At 27.2% G+C, this 20556-nt stretch overlaps 1 protein-coding gene and 1 long non-coding RNA gene across 2 annotated transcripts; one reads left to right on the top strand and one right to left on the bottom strand.

Annotated features, from left to right (window-relative positions):
- Positions 1-7914: 7914 nt before the first annotated feature.
- Positions 7915-15782, bottom strand: LOC135931007 (queuine tRNA-ribosyltransferase catalytic subunit 1-like). Its single transcript, XM_065467855.1, has 10 exons — positions 15555-15782; positions 14190-14408; positions 14080-14148; positions 13946-14034; positions 13778-13906; positions 13615-13730; positions 10063-10201; positions 8772-8847; positions 8448-8642; positions 7915-8228 (listed from the first exon to the last, which is right to left on the bottom strand). The coding sequence occupies exons 1-10, from the start codon at positions 15780-15782 to the stop codon at positions 8073-8075; spliced, it is 1416 nt and encodes a 471-aa protein (XP_065323927.1). The 3' UTR covers positions 7915-8072.
- Positions 15783-20047: 4265 nt separating this feature from the next.
- Positions 20048-20523, top strand: LOC135931078 (uncharacterized). Its single transcript, XR_010572932.1, has 4 exons — positions 20048-20070; positions 20108-20250; positions 20293-20410; positions 20452-20523. It is a non-coding gene; the product is annotated as an uncharacterized LOC135931078 (long non-coding RNA).
- The last annotated feature ends 33 nt before the right edge of the window (positions 20524-20556 follow it).

The raw sequence follows: 20556 nt of genomic DNA, 5'->3' as shown, positions 1-20556 counted from the left end.
TGGTCGATAAAATATTTAAGATTTCGCGTTAAGACATTACATTGCCATCCGTTTCCTTATGATTTATACAATATCTAGGTATCCTCCTATCCATAAATTTATTATCTAGACTTTCTGAAGGGAGATTTTTTACCCGTAATTTCAGTTAAGGAATGCGCTTTAGCTAAATTAGGAACGCCACCTGGTTTATTTTTGGGATTCTTGGGATCATCTTTGCCATGAGGCGAAATATTCCCTTTACCACGGTCGGGAGATGCCTTATTAGCACCTTCCTTGCTATCTTCATCCTCGTTGTCATCATCTACGCTCTCACCCGGACCGTCTTTTCCACCGGATTTTGTTTCGAAAAGATGAAATTTACCCCCCGATGCCCTTATTGCGTGAAATAAACTTTTACCTGGTTCCTTTCCATGTTCGGACCTCTTTGAGCCTGGATGTTTATAATCTCCGTAATACCGGAATTCTTCGTAAGGGTCGTCGTAAGAGAAATAAAATTCATATTTCCTCAGGTCTGGTAAGGCCGTGTATGGTTTCGCCAAAAGCGACCTTTTCGCTCGTTCTTGTTCGGATAAAGTTAATGGTTCTTTCGACACATCGGTATCTGATAATTATAGATAAATATAGATAAAAATTATAATTTTAGTTTTAATTCAAACTTTCTTCATTAATCCAGAAATTTTTATATTTTCGATTTGAGTTAGGGGGATAATAAAATAGAGCCGATCAAGAGTTTTTTCTGGATTGTAATTTAAAAAATGTTAAAATTCTATTCAGATTTCAACCTAAATCATATACAGTTTAAATAACTCCTTGAATTATTTTGTAAGAACTTAATAGAAATATATATATCATCCCCTGAGAATTAGATTTTATAATAACCACTTATTGTAATTTTATAGGTAAATAATTTTTAAAAATTAAGTTTCCATTATTTTCAATATGTTGGTGTAACTCTATATTAACTACTTTAACATATTTTTTTAAATATTTTGGATTATTTTTTTTATATATAAATAGAAAGAAAGGATCTTCCTTCCTTCCTCTCTCCCAACTTTTCATACCAAGTGCAACGTCCAAGAAATCAATTTGGTACACTTACCCTGCATTCATATTTTGCGAGAATTTGCTGCGCTATTTAAGGACAATCTATTGAATCCGGATGTTTCCGCACCGGGATGGGTTTGTTTCCTTTTCATAAAGAAAATCATTTTGATTTACTTTCTGCTAAAAGAAATGAAAGGAATGGCAGGTAAACAATTGAAAGCTGTAAATATTTGGGCTTCACTTTTACAAAGTAATGGCACAATCGTAAGTGAAATAAACAAATTGAACCTAGATAGTTGAGGTGGACTGAGGGGGGAGAAATTTATCAGGAGTTCTCTTTGACCAAAGAATTCCTAACAAATTAAAAGGGAAGATATACAGTTCCATAATATAACCATCTATCAATGCTGAGAAAGATAGCAATTGTTTCTAAGCAGGATAAGGTGAGAAATATAAATAAACTTGGAATACTCCTTAAAACAACTATCATGGTGAACAGACTTAGGTAGTATAGACATACGATGAGGAAACAAGGTTTAGAGTTTATAAGTAATTGGTAAACGAAAGACAAGAAGAAACTCTAAAGAACCCATAAAGTTAAAGCCAAAGTGAGTGGAAAAAATGGAATAATTTTCACATTTTGATCTTTGATGTAATATTATTTTAAAAATAAATTTAGATTTTTAGAAGTTTAATTTTACTTAAACAATTACAACTTCAAATTATATCATTAGAGACTGACTGAGAATATTGGTTTCTCGGGACAGGTATTTCCTTATCATATTTTATAACCTTGATAGATTCGATAATCTTAAATGTATGGTAATAAGATGCTTCAATGGTTTTAAAAATGTTTTGCAGAAAAACATGAAAAGTACTTTTTAATTATTTTTTTAAACATTTTTATTAATAAATTATTTTTAATAAGTTATTCAGACTAAATAGGTTAATGTTAAATATGTATTCCAAATAATAAAATAATCTTAATTTTATAATATACAAAAGTATAGACAATGTTTGTGATAATTTAAATATCTTGAAATCAAATTGAATTATGATTATATGTGAAGACCTGGGATAGGTTTTAACGTAGTTTGCATTAGTCATTTTCCAATAATAAATTTTTTTTGATACTATTAGAAAAAACTACAAAAATCCAAAATTGGAATCCATGCAAATTCGGAATTTCTTGATTTTAAATAATTCACCAAAGATTATTTTTAAATTCTAAAAATTCGATTAAACCGTAAGTATATTCCGGCATATGTAAAGTACTATACCCTATAAAATTTTGGACAGTTTCAAGCCACAAAGAAAAAATCCATACAAAAAAATTATAAATTGCCACTAGTTTAAAGGGTTCATGGTAAAATTGTTTCAAATTCACAATGTAGGTAACCAAAATATGCTGAAATACTTTTTCTGTCTAATTAGATTTTAAAATTTACTCGGCATAAAAATGCAGCATATTTTACCTCGCCGTGAATTCATGCTAACTATGAATGCATGATACCCTCTCATGAAAATACAGCGTATTTTATATTATTAGCCTAGAATTCGCGCTAATTATTAATAAGTAGGTATAAAAATCTCAAAATTTTCAGAGGGCTCTTCATAATTTTTAGGGGGCTCGAGCCCCTAAGTTTTCACCCCCCCCCTCCCATTTTTATTAGCTTACTTTAATGTATGCGCTAATTTTAATAAATGAATTGTGAGTATAGGTTTAATGCTTTAATGTCATCGACACTATGCTATCATATGGAAGAGAGAATACAACCAATATGGTTAAAAATGAATAACTGCAAAGTCGTAGGCGCTGCCAACGATGGAGTGAGGAAATTTCCTCCCTTCAAAAATTTGTGTTCTCGTAAATCTCATTTTAAGCTAAAAAAAATGCCCCCTATTAGTGTTGTTAAACGGCTCATTTTGAGCCGATTTTTAAAAACTGCTAACTCAACATTATAGCCAGGAAAATATTGCCTAAGCATCAAGATTTCTAAAATAGATGTTCAATCCTCTGTGGCATCTATGAGCAAAATCTTTAGGTTTACATAATATTTTTATGAATAAAATACTTAGTTGGCCGTTTTTGAAAATCAGCTCAAATTGAGCCGTTTAACAAACTTCCCCCTATACACCAACCCCACCACCCCCTCAACTCCCCCTCCCCCAATGTATAAAATATATCATTATAAACAAGAATTTGTGAGAAAAATAATAAACTAAAATTAATAATTTTAAAAAATTACAACTATAATTTAAAATTTTTATAAAAAAAATTAATTTTTTAAAAAAACCAAAATCATTTAAATAAAAATATAATATAACCCTAGGCCAACAATAAGTGGGCCTAAAGGCCTCCAATAAAATTTATGGGGTAAAAGCTCACTTAATTGCTTCCCCCTCCCCCACCCTTTAGAAAAATATTGGCTACGCCTATGCCCAAAATGAAAAAAATTGTTTATATTATTTGGTTTAAATTCAAAGAAATTCCCATTTGGACCATAGCTTAATTTGAGATAATGTTGACCTGACATTGAATATTATCCCTCCAAATATATAACCTGAATGTGAAAGGTTTTTTTTTAGTAAGAGGAAACTAAAAATTTTTTTTTATCAGATCGCTCTGAATAAGGCATAAATGTCTTCAATATGGAAGTTTTGACCAATTTATAGAGATATTAGAGGGTAGCCAGGCTGGGACCTTGCCCAAATAAGGCACTTTTCCCCTGTAGATTTATCTGCCGATCTGGATGTCTGTAGCATGAGTCATACAGAGACACTTATAAAACGAACAAAATAATAATGAACTAATCTCAAATTTATATTAATTTGATAAATTAAAAACCTGAACTTTTCTTGTAATTTTTCCATATTCGTTTCCGCATTAAATACAAGGTGAAGCTTATCATTAAGATAATTAAAATGAACCCCACTAATATATAAATCCACAGTTTGCTGTCAACTATAGCCCTTTTGGGGTCGTGTATGGTGTATTCTGTAGTGTTACTCCCTGGAGACGGTGAAACCCCAACTGTAGAAGATAAATTTGTTCTAGGATAATGCGTTGTTTTGTTGATAGGTGGATTTTCGGTCAAGGAAAAATTTTTCGGGAGCGCAATTTTTGATGCAGGAATATAGGCATCAAGGTCTTTTTCCGGTGTTGTATTAATAAATGTATTATCTTCTAGGGGTGTCTCAGTTATATTAGGGGACAGTTCTTTGTGAGTCGCATTGCCTAATATCTTGTCAAATTGCGTAGTCTGGTCATAGGTTGTAACATTTCTATGAGTGCCAGTTTTAACCATATCATCATGAATGCCAATTGAATACATTTGAGTGCCAGTTTTACCCATACCGCGAATACCAGTGGTTGGAGCCATGCCATCAGGGCCAGCTTTAACTATGTCATCAGTGCCAGTTGTAACCATGTTATATGTGCCATTTTCGGGGGCTAATTTGGGAGTTTGGGTGTCCAACAACTTAGCCTCATTTGTCACATGAACAGTTCCTGTAACTAATCTAGACAGATTAGTACTTAATGCACCAGGAGTTAAATCAGTTAAATCATTGTTAGCCATTGAAACTAAAATCCGGGCAATATAATTATAATGTGTCTGTAAATAGTAATTGACTCAATTAGTTCATAATATCTTCATAAAATCATGTTAATGCTGCCCTACTAACTCCTCGCGTTGACTAATAATTATTTAATTTATTAAAGCATAAATAAAAAGTATATAGTTTCACGTGCATTAAAATATAACTTATACTTCTCATTGTTTCAACTTTTAACAATCATTATCGCATATAGTTTAATATAGTTTTTTTTTTTTTAAAAAATTATAATTTTTCAAAGATTCAATTTCAACAAATTTATTATATTGATGGATAGCCTATTAATCCTCACAGTTTTACGGTATTCAGCATAATTTTATTTTTACCATCTAAAAAAAATAAATAATGTTTCTCCATTTTATTTTCACATTAAAATTTTTTTTATTCAGTTTAATTATAAAAATTAAAGTTAAAATACAAACGAATTTTAAAATTCTTGTGATTATAAAAAAAATATTTACATGATTGATATCTAAATAAGATTGCCGAATTGTTTATATAGAGAAAAAATTTCTAAAAAATATAATACTTAACCTATGACATTTGTGTGAAACAAAAGATATTTGTATTATATGGATAAATGTATTTTTAATATTGATTTATCGAGCCGAGTCGGGTTGGGTCTCTGCCGACACATCTCATAGTCCAACCCGAGTCCGAGGAAAATATTTTTTCAATTTCAGAACCTGAAGGGTGGGGTTGGGAGTTAGACACCCGTGCAGACCAGCTTAGATTAAATAATAGAAAATCTAGAATAAAAATAAATGGAGCGGAAAGCGCTTAAAACGCGTTATAAGATTACACCTATTGTCACTGTTAGAAGATGACAATACCGCATCTAAAAATCTTAATATATTTAGGTGTCTCTTAACCCTCATGATCCCGGATAGATCTGATTAGAGATCTGCAATCGGCGGGTTAAGCCCGCCCACTCGTTGATTTAAATTTTTTTTAACCCCACCAAATAGCCCATCTATGATTTTTCGAAATTTAACTGCCTGCCCATTCATCTAAAAATTTTGTTTGATCCACCTGACCAATGTTTAAAAATGATTTGAATGGCTAGTTTGGCTCTTTATTTATTTATCTTATGTTTAATCCTAATATTATATTTGTCATTTCTTTCATAATATTAAATTTGTAAATTTAATAGATTATAATATTATTTGCAATAATTTTTTAAAAGGCATAGGTATTATGCTATCAATTCCATCATTAATAGAATCTTGAAATCATAAATATTCCTTTTACGCAAGAACTGTCGGTCTCAGCCCTGACAATCCATTATTAATCCTAATTTATTATCAAACACCTTAGCAAATTCTTTATATAGTTTTTCAATATTCGCGTTACCATTATTATTATTTTTATTGCTGATCATATTGACTTTTAACTTTGTTGGTGACGATAGATAAAATTCTAGTCTATGGAAATTCAAATAGCGCTGCAGCATTTGTTTTGAAACTAATAGTGGAATCCATTTTATTTTATCACTTTTGTAACAGAATTTTAGGAAAAAGTTATGTGCTAACTAATAATTATAGTTATAAACATCCGGTTTTCGCAAATATATAGTGCTTAATTAGTAAATTAAAATTCCTAATTAGTTAACCGCCATATGATTGCTATATACTAAAGAAATGTTTGGAAGTCAAATTTTGGTCAGAAAATTATGAAAGCACTAACGAGGAAATTTATATCATTCTTTATGGCTTCCATAATAGAGGTTAGGGCATTAATCAGTAGTCAAATTTAAGAATAAACTGCGAAAAAAACAAAAATAAACAAATAATGGCGACGTACCAAAAACAAATACTATAAAAGCATTAAACATTTTGTTTTCGCCAATATTTAGTGCTCAATTAACATATTTAAATTCCGTTACTAATTTAGTTAACTCCCTATAAAAAAAGTTATAATCTAAATAAAAATTACGACGCCATGACTTAGGCGTGAAGTTGGCCGAACGATTGGAAACACTAACATGAAGCTTATATCATTCAGTGCTTCGATAGTAGAGGTTAGTTCTTCAATCACCTTTGTACCCGTGAATAAAAAGTTATTAACAAAATAAACAAAAAATATATCAGATACAAACATTTTATTTTCACCTTTATTTAGTGCTTAATTTATTAGTAAAATTTAAATTCCATAATTAGTTTGGTTAAAAATCCTATAAAAAGTCACAAGTAATTAAAAAATGTATATTGTCCTTTTGCACTTAGCCTATCAAATGTTCCGAAGGCCATCTACCATAGAGTAATAAAATTTTCAAATATTATATATTAAGGTGCCCAAAATACATCAATGAACAGCTATAACATAGTCACAAAAGATTATTTACACTACTGCATAAATGGGTCCATTGAACCTATTCTTTATAAGTGTATTATTTATATAATTTTTATTATTTTATTGTAACAACTTCTTTTTTCTCCAACATCCATTATTCTGAGGTGTCATTGAATGATATAAGTAAAAAAATATTCTATGAATTTTTTATTCTAATTTAAATTGTTTATTTTACATAGTTTTATTTTATTGAAAAAATTATGCATATAAATATTTCTATCATAAATTTTAGTTACATTTTGATCTCATTATTATCAATATAATTATGCAGGAATTCAGATAGTTACCCTGACTCAATAAAGTAGTGCCATATGAATCCTTCAGATTTTCTGACACCTCTCTAGACGCTTAAGAAAATTTTAGACACATTAAATTTAATATTATGTTTTTATAGATAGATATGAACAATTATATCCAAACTCCTGTCTAGAAATAGTCAAAACTAAAAAAGTTATTGATAAAAATACAAGTTCAACTCCATTTGGTGGTCGAAAATATAATTCTCAAGCGCGATCTCTTTTTATTCGAAAACTGTTACTCGATAATATATAGATTGTAGAATAAATTGATAAGCGATATATTGATATTGGTTTTTAAAACAAATACTCTTATCTAACATTGATAGTTGATAAATCAATCCAATGATATTATATTGGTTTAAAAAGTAATACCAATATTATTCAAATATAATAAATATACAAAGGACAATTAAAAAGATAAGATAAATTATTTTACCTTAAATATTAACACTAGAAATTTTATTTTTAAATATATATATACTAATTAATTTAAAAAATTTTCCATTATTACTATTTAGAATATTATATTTGAAGTAAAACACAACTTATATTCCGATTCCAAAGATCAAGAAGACCCCACTTGCGCCATTTTAAAAAAAAAATAATGACGTTTATTTTTAATTACAATCGAGATTTTACAATAGTGACAAATATTTTATGACTAGCGATTATTCGAACTTATACAATGCTCAAAATTGAATTTATCACATTTTCCATTTTGTAAAAAAATTTATTTTTTTTAAAAAAAAATGTGAAAGTTTAAAAATTATAATTAATATTTAAGGAATCCAACGCATTTTTCACCCACTGAGGAATGTTTTGAATTTTGGTAAAATATGTTCGTAAAAATTTGTTGATATACAATTCGAATTTGTCTTCCATTATACTGCCCCTAATTTCTTTCATCAAGTTAGCCTTTTTTTTAAATTAAGAAGAAAAAAAATTTAGTGAAGGATATATAGAAAATATTTAAAAATTCACTAAGTGAAAAAAATATTTGGAAAGCTAAGATGATAAAAAATAATAATTTTAAAAGCAATAAAAATAAATAAAACAAATGCTAAAATTGCCTGTCAAGTTATATTAATTTATAACCATTATTAATTTATAAGTCTAAAATAATTGTATACCAACCTGGTAATATAAATTGTGGATGGATACCAAATGGCAAGCGTTAGGAGTTTGGCACATGATTCGATTTAAATACGATTTACTGTAATTTGAGCAAGTGAAACATTGGCAATCGATATCGATTGGGCTTAGGTCATCAGCGAATTGCGAATTTTTAAGGTTGATATATCCGGTAGGGACTAAGGCTCGACCGAACCGCTTTACACAAATTGAAAAGAATTAATTTTTATAAATTTCTCAAAACTTTGAAAATATATTGGTTGAGCTTAGAGCGTCTTTTTTATGATATTATTAAATAAAGAGGGGTGTATTTATTTATAAATATACCGCAGTTCTTGTAGGAAACACGCAATCAAACATATCCACACCTAATGCAACACATATCAATATATCTAGGGCATAGCTGTGAATTCCATATTTTAAAAAAATAAAAATGTGTAAGGATTTTAAGTAAATTCTATGTTCGACCCACAGTTTTAAATTTTTAAAAACTTAAATCATAGAGTGAGTTTTGAATTTTAAAAAGTTAATTTGTTGTTGGAAACGTTTTTCATAATATATAGGTTTATCCTAGCTGTGAATTACAGGCAATTTTGCCGAAACCACTCATCAGGGTTGATAGTCTAAAATGCTGGAGGCAGTGACATATAATACTTACCTAGACTGACAGTTTATTCATTAGAATGCATTTTGAACTGTTATTGAATACAAATAAGCTGATGATACATCATTTTGATTTCCGAAATAATATTTTTTTAAATATTATAAATGAAACTTGAATTTAAAAAAAAAGGATTTATGTTCGGTTTTTCCAGTGTAAAAATTGATTTGAATTTCAATGGAATAACAAGATTAAGTTATTAATTATTTATTTAATTATATATGTTTTAGATGGTCTACACGACAACAAGGCTTTAAATTTATTCATAAAGCTAATATCAACACCATCAAAATTTTACTTATTTAATATAGACATTTAAAATTAAAATCAGCTCTTCCCCATCCCATAAAGCAATTAAATATATGCGCAATTCTCGTATAGGCTTTTGCCTTGCCTAACTCTTTTTATCTTAGCCCATGGAAGTTTAAATACCAGTCCTAGGATTGTTGTGAGTACAAGTAAGTGCAGTTTACCCACAAACCTGTAGAGGGCTCCTCATTTTTATTTTTTTCCCCAACTTAATTTATTCCAGTTAGATTGGGATGAGGAATACCTAGCGTAACTCTGTTGAACTTTCAACGATAGAGGGCAGAAGCGTTATAAAACACGTATCACGTAATTTCTTGAAAAAAGAAGTTTAAGCAGTATTTAAATATAAATTGTTTATATAGGACAAAATGGCGTGCCACCAGCTAATTTGCATAGGAAGATATTTTAATGAAAGAATCATCAGTCTAGGTATTATTATTATCATTCGCTGGAATACGATTTCAGGAAAATCAAGTTTTTCAAAAATTAATAAATCCCGTGGTATACATATTATAAAAAAAATGCTAAAAAATTCGGTTAAGGAAGTATAACCATGAATTGGTAAAGCCCCTATGACTATATGTTGAGTATACTTCTTTCTTTTTAAATTCCTTTTTGAGAATTATACATAATTAATCATATTATTACCCCACGCCCATTGAGTAACGCGGTTTATCGAACGGTAATAAGTCGGTACATTTATCGACTATTCTCCAAAAATGATCCTTTTCCTCTCCGCCGCTGAGACCACCTATAGCATAACCAGGAACGTTTCGCGCAACCATTTCTTGATAATATATATATTTTTTTAAAATAATTAATGTAAAAATCTATTTTAAAAAAATCATGGTCAAATAAATGAGAATCTTGGTATAATAATAATAATAGCGATAAGAGGTGGGCGCAGCCCGGTCCATATAAGGGCCATTCCAATTTTAAAAGAAATAGTGACCAAAATATATATATATATTTTGAAAATTTTCTATAATTCAGTATAAATAATATTCGTAAATATTTTTATAACCGCTATTTTTATATTATCGAATGGGCCAACGATATTTGGCCGATGACAAATGAATGTTCAGAATTGATAAAAAAATTTTAAATAACGATATATAACTGAACTATAAACATATTAAATCTTTGAACTTTTGATATCTTTATTATTTATTCATGGATCGATGGGTGATAGAGAGAATGACATGAAAATATGGGTCTCATTAAGTAGAGGGGGGGGGGCTTTATTCTGGAAAAATTTGGCAAAGAAAGTCAAATCAATGTCAGTAATGGTCCATTTATTAAAAGTGTTCATATATTGGTCGATATAGTCAATGTCATTGGCGAGCATTTAGTCTAAACGCCCTCCGAATCTAAAGGGAAATCAGGTACGTCGATGTATTAATTATATTTTCTTATTCTAACCTTTTTTTTAGTTTGATTTTAATTTCGAAATTCGAACCCAAATCAAACTTATCCTCCCATAAATTTTTGTTAATAAAATTTTTATGATCAATTTAAAATAATCAATTTTCCCCTTTATATTATAATGTAGAAGTGGGCGCGGGCCGTGAAACGCGTGACCCATCATGTCACTGTGAGTCACGGCGTGAGTATGAATCATTTTAAATTATTAAGCGTGACTGGGCGTGACGGGCCTTCCCAAAATTTTCTCCGGGCGTGATCAGGCGTGAACATAAATTTCCCGTGAATCACGGAAATTTTAATTTTTAAAATTGTTTTTTTTTATAAATATAAATTTGAAATTTTATAATTATTTACATATTTTCTTACTTAATTTAGTTCTTTTTTTAAAAAAGAATAATTTAATATATGAAAACCAAAAATCTTCAGCATTTCTTAAAATCATATACTGAAATACAGGTATACTTGTTTAGCAAGCTTTATTTTCGGATGAGAATCTGCTCTCAGATTATCCGAGCATTCTTTAAATATTTATAAAAATTTATTTAAATCGCGTATGATGCTGATATTAATTGTGGCTAATCTATTTAATTCTTGCTTGCTAAACAAATACACCTGTATTTCAGTATATGATTTTAAGAAACTTTGTATCATGTATACAGAGTTCCATCTCGTTATTACACCTTGTTTAAGGGTGTGGCTTAGTTTGCTATTAGCTGTAGATTGTTTGAAATATTGTACTATTTTTTTACACCATTTATCTTTAAGGCTATTTCAATAAAACAATTGTCAAAAATAAAATGCGTAATATTATTTAGTATATGGCATATATATGCGATCGTTTCGTCATCTTTGAATGCACTTATAAGATTTGCTCCGTTATTTGTCACACAACTATACATTTATTTAAATAATTTTCTACTTCTGTGTATTCTAAAATTAAATTGTCTACACTTTTAATATTAAAGCCTGTTTTCACTTCCCTTGTGGTCAAAAAAAATGTTTTTATTCAAAATCCTTAATGATAATATGTCCTGTAATGGTTAAAAAACTTCGATTTTTATAGTCATCCGTCCAAATATCAGCGGTTATGGACAAGTAATTAATATTTATCATGCTTTTAATCTTAATTTTTATTTCATGGTATATTTTTGGACCTATAGTATTCATGAGAGTTTTTCGTTTCACAATTTTTATATTTTGTTATCCATATGTAATATCAACATTTATCTTTTGGCCTAGCTTTAAAATCCTTCACTTTCTGTTGCATTTAAAGATTTAAGATCTTTACAAATAAAATATAACTGACTTCTCTATAAAAGGTTTAAACAAAATTTAGCATAAAGTTTCGAGATAAAAAACATCTAAACATAAAAAGAAAATAGAACTAACGAAATGATACCGGATTTTGTTAATAAAATGCGGAAGATTTTTAGTTTTCATAAATTAAATTTTTCTTTTTTAAAAAAAGAACTAAATTAAATAAGAAAATATATAATATAATTATAAAATTTCAAATTTATATTTATAAAAAAAACAATTTTAAAAATTAAAATTTCCGTGATTCACGGGAAATTTATGTTCACGCCTGATCACGCCCGGGAAAATTTTTGGAAAGACCGGTCACGCCCAGTCACGCCTAATAATTTAAAATGTATTCACACTCATGCCGTTACCCACCGTGAACGATGGGTCACGCGTAATTTCACGGCCCGCGCCCACCTCTATTTCATGTATCAAAATATGGAAGAAAAAATGATCACCAAGGAGATAATAAAAGTTTTCAAAAAAAAACTCCAGTCAAATGAAATCATTTAAAAATAATAATTCATGTCTAGATTCATAAATCTAAATATATGGCAAGATAAAAAGATTTATGGATTTTTTGAATTAAATTCATATTCGCAAATTATATCTTAATCTGCAATTTATTGATATCATAGATAGTATTTTAAAAATATATAAGGAATAGAGGAATAGATTCCTGCCGGTCCTGTCTGAAAAATTAATCTTAATAACGACTAATCAGTTAGAAAATCATATAATAAATAATTAACATTCATCTGTTTGTCATATATTCCAAGAGAGAAAGAAAGAAATTTTTTTAAAAAAGTGAAGTATGATTAAATGTTAAACATCATTAATTGAAATCAAAATTTATTACAAAAATCTTGGTACAGTCTAGGTTTTTATGTTTCAGTTTCACCAGATTTTTATAACAAAACTATTTTAGAGCATAGGTCTGAAGATATCTGCTTTTTGATACATTATTTTATTATTATTTATTTCTAAATTATTGCTTTTCTTTTCTTATAGCATATATTATTCAATCATATTACATATCTTTTATTATAAGTAAATTAGAGATCCGTAATAATATGGATATTTATCAGACTTGAATCCCAATATCTGGCAAGAATGTGTTAAATTTTTTATTGTTAGCTATTATATTTGCTATTTTCAAATTTTGTTCTAAACACTTCACTTTTATTTATTTTTCAACATAATCTCAGTTTCAAAAAAAAAATTAAAACCCTCCATCCTAGTAAAATGAGTCTAACTACCCTACAATTTATAACATATTTTTCATTTTCATTTTCTTTAATCTTTAATAGCACGTTGGTCATAGACCTGCCCAAATGTGAGCGTACGTGAATTATATGAAGGCCCATCCTTCATATAATTATGCCGATTTTTTTATTCAAGAATACCAACAAACCTTGTAATCCAGAAGTAAAAGTAAATTTTTTTATTAATGTTACCAAAATAAATATTAACCTTTGCAACAAATTTCTCTTAAATTTTCATCCAAGCCTCCTTGTATAATAGCAAACAAATTTTGATAATTTACATTTTCATGTGATTTGAGACAACGATCTAACCATCTTATAGACCTAAAAAAATAAGTTTATTAGAATTATCACCTAATAACTTTATATACCTCCCCATGGCTTCCTCAACCCTTGGACCCGTTGATATACTAGGAATGACATCATCTAATTGCATAATTATATCTGCTCCCAGAGCATTTTGAATTTTCATTGATTGTTCAGGTGATAAGAAAGATTTTCTATTTAAAAATATGTTATTATTATTAAATATAAATAACTCAGAAGTAAATGGATCTAGAAATTCAACTCCTTCTTCTGTGACTTCTGCTAATTTTGAAAGAGATACCATTTGAAAACCACCACTGTCCTTTCAAAGATATTAATAGATAACATTCTATTTAAATAATTCAACTGTTAAATATGAATGTTTCCAGTTACTAAATTTGTGCAGACCACCACTTTTTTCAACAATTTCATGACCCTACATATAAATAATCTTTATAATAATGTTTTCTTAATTACTGGTCTTAAAGAAAGATGATAAGTATTACCCAATATCAATTTATAACCCATTGCATCAATTTGTTCTGGTAATATGCCTTTTATAGTTCCATGCGTACCTACAGGCATAAATGCAGGTAGATCTACATTTGAATGCGGCAATGTTAATATAGATACCCTAGCTTTCGTTTTGGAGCATTTCGCTAAAATATTAAGTTTTAAAGCCATCTGTGAATTAACCTAACATTTAATGGTAAAATATTTAGCAATAGTCTTACCAACAAATAAGAGGAAAACAACTATAATAGTCAAATTTTAATAATTTTCTTTTATACTCGTAATATACACCCCTATTATAATTATTTAATATAGAACAGCCTAATTGATGTTTGTATCTTTTTTGGGATAAGACAAGCTAAATTTTTTATTATTACTGAGTTTATTATAAACAAAATTCTCTTATTAGCTTATAAAATCTAAGGGCAAGCACATGTTTGATGTTCCATGTAAAGGGAGATGTAGTAATACAACTACTAATTTATAAACAATACGGCTACTAATTTATATTTCAATTTATTTCAAACATCAAATTTTATATTAATTAATTTTCGAATATTTTATTCTATTTTTATATATAATATCTATAAATAATATTTTATTAATTTATTACAGGAGAGATCTTAAAATTTTCTATTAATGGCTTATGAAAAAAATGGCCCTAAATAGACCTGTGTGCCGATAGCCTTATCGCGGCTGTTCCCTTTTTTAAAAGATCGGCTGGCGGTAGGAAAGCGGAGTCAAATATTTTTCTAACTTACATTTTTAATAAAAATTATAAATTCATTAGAAATACCTTTTTAAAAGAATTTATTCTTTATTATATTTACAACTATAATTAAACGATTTTATTAAATTTTAAATATCATTTATAAATTAAATATTATTTTATTTAGATTTAAGGGACATAATGATAATCTTTTAGAGTTCAGAGGTCCAGCTATGGAAATTACACGCCCGTTGGGTATGCTCATAGCTGGAACACACAGGACCTTTCTAGCCAATATTGAATTAGGAAGATTCGATGGTCTTATCTTCCAAAAATCTAAGATATCATTTATGTCTATATTAATTGCATTAATTGTTAAGGCTGGCAGGGAGAAGAACAAAATGAAAGTAATTTTAAAATTTTTATTTAATAAATATATTTTAAAAATATTTAACCAAAAATACAATACATTTATTCTTTATATATAAAAAAAATCTATTAAATAATTTAAATGAAACTATTAAGTGGTTAATATCAATTGTGTTAATTAAATGAATGCGATATATAAAAATTTCCTCTATATAACAACCAATATAATAAATTAATTATCCATGTTTAACATTCCACCCTCTAAAGAACCCGCCTAGGTTCTCTTTAGACGTAAATCTTTTGTGTTCAAGGAGTTTAACATCTATTTTGATCATAAAATCTGTAATTTTGTCTTGGAAAATGATAGTTATTTTGGTTGTTAAATCTTTGGTTGTCATAATATGGTCGAGTCTGCCATGGTTGTCTAACTGATGTTTGCAATTATTAACATAATGTCTATTGCTCTCAGTATATGTCATCATCTGGTATTGTTATATCTAGTATTAGTTGATTTTTGTTCGTAAACTTTCTTATCTTTTCTTACTCCCTCCAAATCTTTGAAAAACGGTTTAGTTGGTCATATAATTTGACTTTGTCATCCTTCTGTTAATTATTATCATTGTTTGTTATTAAATATATATGCGAAGATTTTGAATGATTTTAGAATATAGGTATTATTGAACAACGTCATAATAAAATAAGAATCGTCCAGTAATCGAAATAGAATTAATTTAACGAATATCGAATTTGATTAAAAATAATTGAATAAATTTATCAAATATTGAATAATTGAAATAAAATAAATAAGTCGCGTTTTATTTTTATATTATTTACATTGCGATTTAAATAATAGCGTTTTACGTTTCTCAATTTCGCTTTTATAAATAGAATGTATTATTTTATATTTATATTTTTAATACAACGTTTTTTAAAAATAAAAATTTGATTAAAAATAATTGAATAAATTTATCAAATATTGAATAATTGAAATAAAATAAATAAGTCGCGTTTTATTTTTATATTATTTACATTGCGATTTAAATAATAGCGTTTTACGTTTCTCAATTTCGCTTTTATAAATAGAATGTATTATTTTATATTTATATTTTTAATACAACGTTTTTTAAAAATAAAAATTTGATTAAAAATAATTGAATAAATTTATCAAATATTGAATAATTGAAATAAAATAAATAAGTCGCGTTTTATTTTTATATTATTTACATTGCGTTTTAAATAATAGCGTTTTACGTTTCTCAATTTCTTTTATAAATAGAATGTATTATTTTATATTTATATTTTTAATACAACGTTTTTTAAAAATAAAATGATTTATTACAGTCACAATACTCTTTTAAAATTTCACCATGTGATCTTATGGGTATATTTATATTTTCATCATTTTTATCTTTAGATACTAAAATTATTTCAAACGATATTATGTCAACAAAACTTTCTTTTAATTTATAAGTATTAATTATATGTTTATCAATATTTTTATTTATAAGATTTATATCATTACTTTTATAAAAATAATTTTAGCCTTTTCAGCAAAACATCTGGAGATTCAAACTCCTCATCTGTCGATATGGCCTTAACTAAGTTAAAGATGTTATCAGGTAAATTAATAGTTAATAGCATAGCCTCACATCTACTGTTGAACTTACTATCTTTAAAAAAATTCTCAACCTTAGCAATATAAGATTGCATGTCTCCGCTATACTCCGGAAAAGATAATATCATCATATTTATGTGTTTATTTTTTTATAATATCTTTATTTTATAAATATTTTAGAGATTTTATAATTAAAAATTTTAATTATTTTTTACTTTTTCAAATTAATCATTTCTTACGTGTTTTTAAAATGAAATAAATATAACTTTCCAGAACTTTTTTTTATCTAGTTGACTATGTTCCAGTAGCTAAAATCATATTGTCTGTGGATTTAGAATATTTTGTAAGTCATCATAGCCTAAATTTAATTAGTTCGTCTAGTTTTATATCTATTTTAACAATTTTCCTGCCATTGTTGATTTATTCATTTAATCATCATTTGGCACGATTCCAGTGTCATAATCTAAATTATATTTTGCAGAAAAAAAATTTAAAAGATTTTAAAATTATAAGTTCTGCTGCCACCATGTTAAGGTTGGCAAGGAGAAGAACAAAATTAAGAAAGTAATTTAAAAACTTTTATTTAATAAATATATTTTAAAAATATTTAACCAAAAATACAATAAATTTATTCTTTATTATTTAAATAATCTATTAAATAATTTAAATGAAACTATTAAGTGAAGTTAATATCAATTGTGTTAATTAAATGAATGCGATATATAAAAATATGCGCTATATAACAACCAGTATTATAAAATAATTATCCATGTTTAACAAAAGAAAATAATAAATACCACTTATTTTACACAAGTTAAATAGTCTTATTATTCTAATAAATGTTTAGTATACAATTTCTTAAAATAATCGAATTTTGAAGCAACTTCTGTTGTTTCACATTCTGTTAGTTAAAGAGGTAGCGTGTTCATATATAAAAATTACATAGGAAAAATTTTTTTTTTCCTTTATATATTCATTTACTTTGTTTTAAATTGAAAAAGAGGATCTAAATGCTTCTAACATCTAAGAAGAAGAAACAAAGCAAAGAGAAGTAATATTAAATAAACTATTTTATGTATTTTAAAATATTACTTAAAGATTGGCTATTAGACAGATCAAATTTATTAAGCATATTTTGTTTAAGGGATACTATGGGTGGTGTTGTTCAAAAGCCCGATTTGGGTCAATTTTTAAAAACACGATAAATAGAATTTTAGCCGAAATAATATTGTGTAAGCCTCAAATTTTGTAAGTAGAAGCCCAAACCTTTCTGCCATCTGAGCAATATCATCAGGCTTAGCCGTTATTAATAATTGTCCCAAATGGTCTTTTAACTTTAAAAAATCTTAAAAAGTTCAAAAATAACGATTATGACAATTATCACTTTTCCATAGTACACTTTCACTGAAATATTAATTTAATATGTATAATATTATTTTACAAATAAATGATTTTTATTTCACTGCGAAATAATATGGATATATTTATAGTACATCCTTTTTTGACGGATAAAAATTCAATATTTTGATGGTTTTACTCTTGAACCCCAATATAACTTATAACTAAAACAGATTACAGATTTTAATAACCTTATTAAAACTTATCTAAATAAATCTTTTCAGGATTAACGAAGGAATATGAATAATTAAAATAATAAAATATGTAATAATATTTTAATACCTTTTCTGTAAATTATTAACCTAACATATCATCTTGTTACAAATTAAGAGTTATTATATAATATTTTTTAATTTAAAAAAATAAAATCGTATTTTTTAATTATTTAGAATATATTTAATCATCAGCGGCGGCGTGTTGAGCGCAGACACATTTTTAAAACAGCCTTCGGTATGGTCAAAAATATTTGACCGCGACACATAGGTCTAACCTTAAATAAAATTGTAGCCCCTCCCCTGAACTCAAAACAAACTTCTTGGCTATGAATATATTCGTATTGGATAATAAAAAAAAATCCCGAAATAGATTTAAGCCTAAAACTTAAATTAAAAGATACTTATAAAATCTTAATTAACTTAAACTATAATCATAATAATTTTGTTTATTATATTTGTATTAATTATATAAATGTTAACAAATTGTTGCGCCACTAATTGAAGCAGTTACAGACACTAAATTATGTTGTTCATCAAGAAACCGTAAATTCACAAAGAGTTTTATTGAGGAAATTTAACATTAAAAGTTTGTAGGAAATGTAATAAATTTGTATTTGTCATCGACTTGGATGTAACATTGTTCAACCACATACATGCATCAAATATAAAATATTAGTTGACTCCAAAGGGAGACATGGTCTAAATTGTATATATAGTCAAGGCATGCATGCAAGTAATGCAGTAAAATAATTTAGTTATTAGTCGTCTCTTACCAGGGCCCGAATACCAAACACCCTGGAGCCTACAATTTTCATTAGATGATGGCTTAAGACCAGATGGCTTAACTTCCGTGCCTTGGTCTTTAGGGAAATCCTTAATTTGTGACTTCACATGCGTATCTTCTTTTCCAAAAAATTTAAATTCTAATCCGGTTGATATAGCCGAGAAAAAAAAACAATGAAATATTCTAAATTCACAAATTATATTTTTATACCGACCGTTATCTCTTCCCTTAGACATATGCCAAGCGGAACTTTAAAATTCTTAAGAAATATAGGCGATAAGATAAGAGCCCTTACATCAGAACCAAAAGAATACTATTTTTAAAAACAAAATCTACAAATAACTATTTTAAAATATAACTATTCATGTTTTTTGGAAACTTGTAGTCCCACCTCCGTTTTTATAAAATAATGTTTTATTTTATTTTATATTTAATATGTTAATTTTAATATTATTTTATTTGATAGTAGTAATAAAAGGAATATTTGATGTTAAAAAAAATGATCTATAGAAAAAATTCAACATACTAATTAATTAATTAATTAATGTGATGTGATAAATTAAAATATAATAAAACGATATAGTTTAATCCCTGGTAGTGTTCTAAATGGTTAAATTATTGGTCGTATGAATGATCTTTGGCGTCGTTATGCAGCAATAAGCATTCGCACAGCAGCATTTAAACACATGGCTCTATCTTTATACGAATATTTAAAAACCATATATCATAATGATTTGATACACGCATTGGAATCAGTTATATGCTAAATTTCAATATTTAAATTTTTATTAGATAACAGGAGTAAAAGATTTGATTATTGAAGATAAATTAATGAAACCATTAGATTTAATTTCATCAATAAACGTTTTGAAGAATCACGGAGTTGGCAAAATATATCGTTTAAAGGCCTCGATAATCAATTTAAATTCTGATTCGTAAATAGTTTAAGTTTTAAATTGATAATTTATTGAAGATAGATGTGTATTTGTGGTTAAGCCCTCAAATTATGGAAATAATTTAGTAATTAAACACTTAAAAAATATTTCAAAGGATCACCAATATAAAAAATTCTCCATTATTTATATCCCTGGAATAGTAATTTTATATCATAATTTGTATATATAGACTTGTTTAAGGATTATACAAGTGAGTTATACATGGAAAATGAAGGAATATGGGAGCTATTTTCACACATTTTACAATTCCCCTATTACTTAGTACCTATTGATAAAGATTTATTT

This window comes from Gordionus sp. m RMFG-2023, chromosome 1, assembly GCF_954871325.1.
Source record: "Gordionus sp. m RMFG-2023 chromosome 1, tfGorSpeb1-WG-v2, whole genome shotgun sequence".
Classification (NCBI taxonomy): Eukaryota; Metazoa; Nematomorpha; class Gordioida; order Chordodea; family Parachordodidae; genus Gordionus; species Gordionus sp. m RMFG-2023.
The sequence above is the reverse complement of the archived record's forward strand: the minus strand, read 5'-3'. Positions and strand labels throughout refer to the sequence as shown.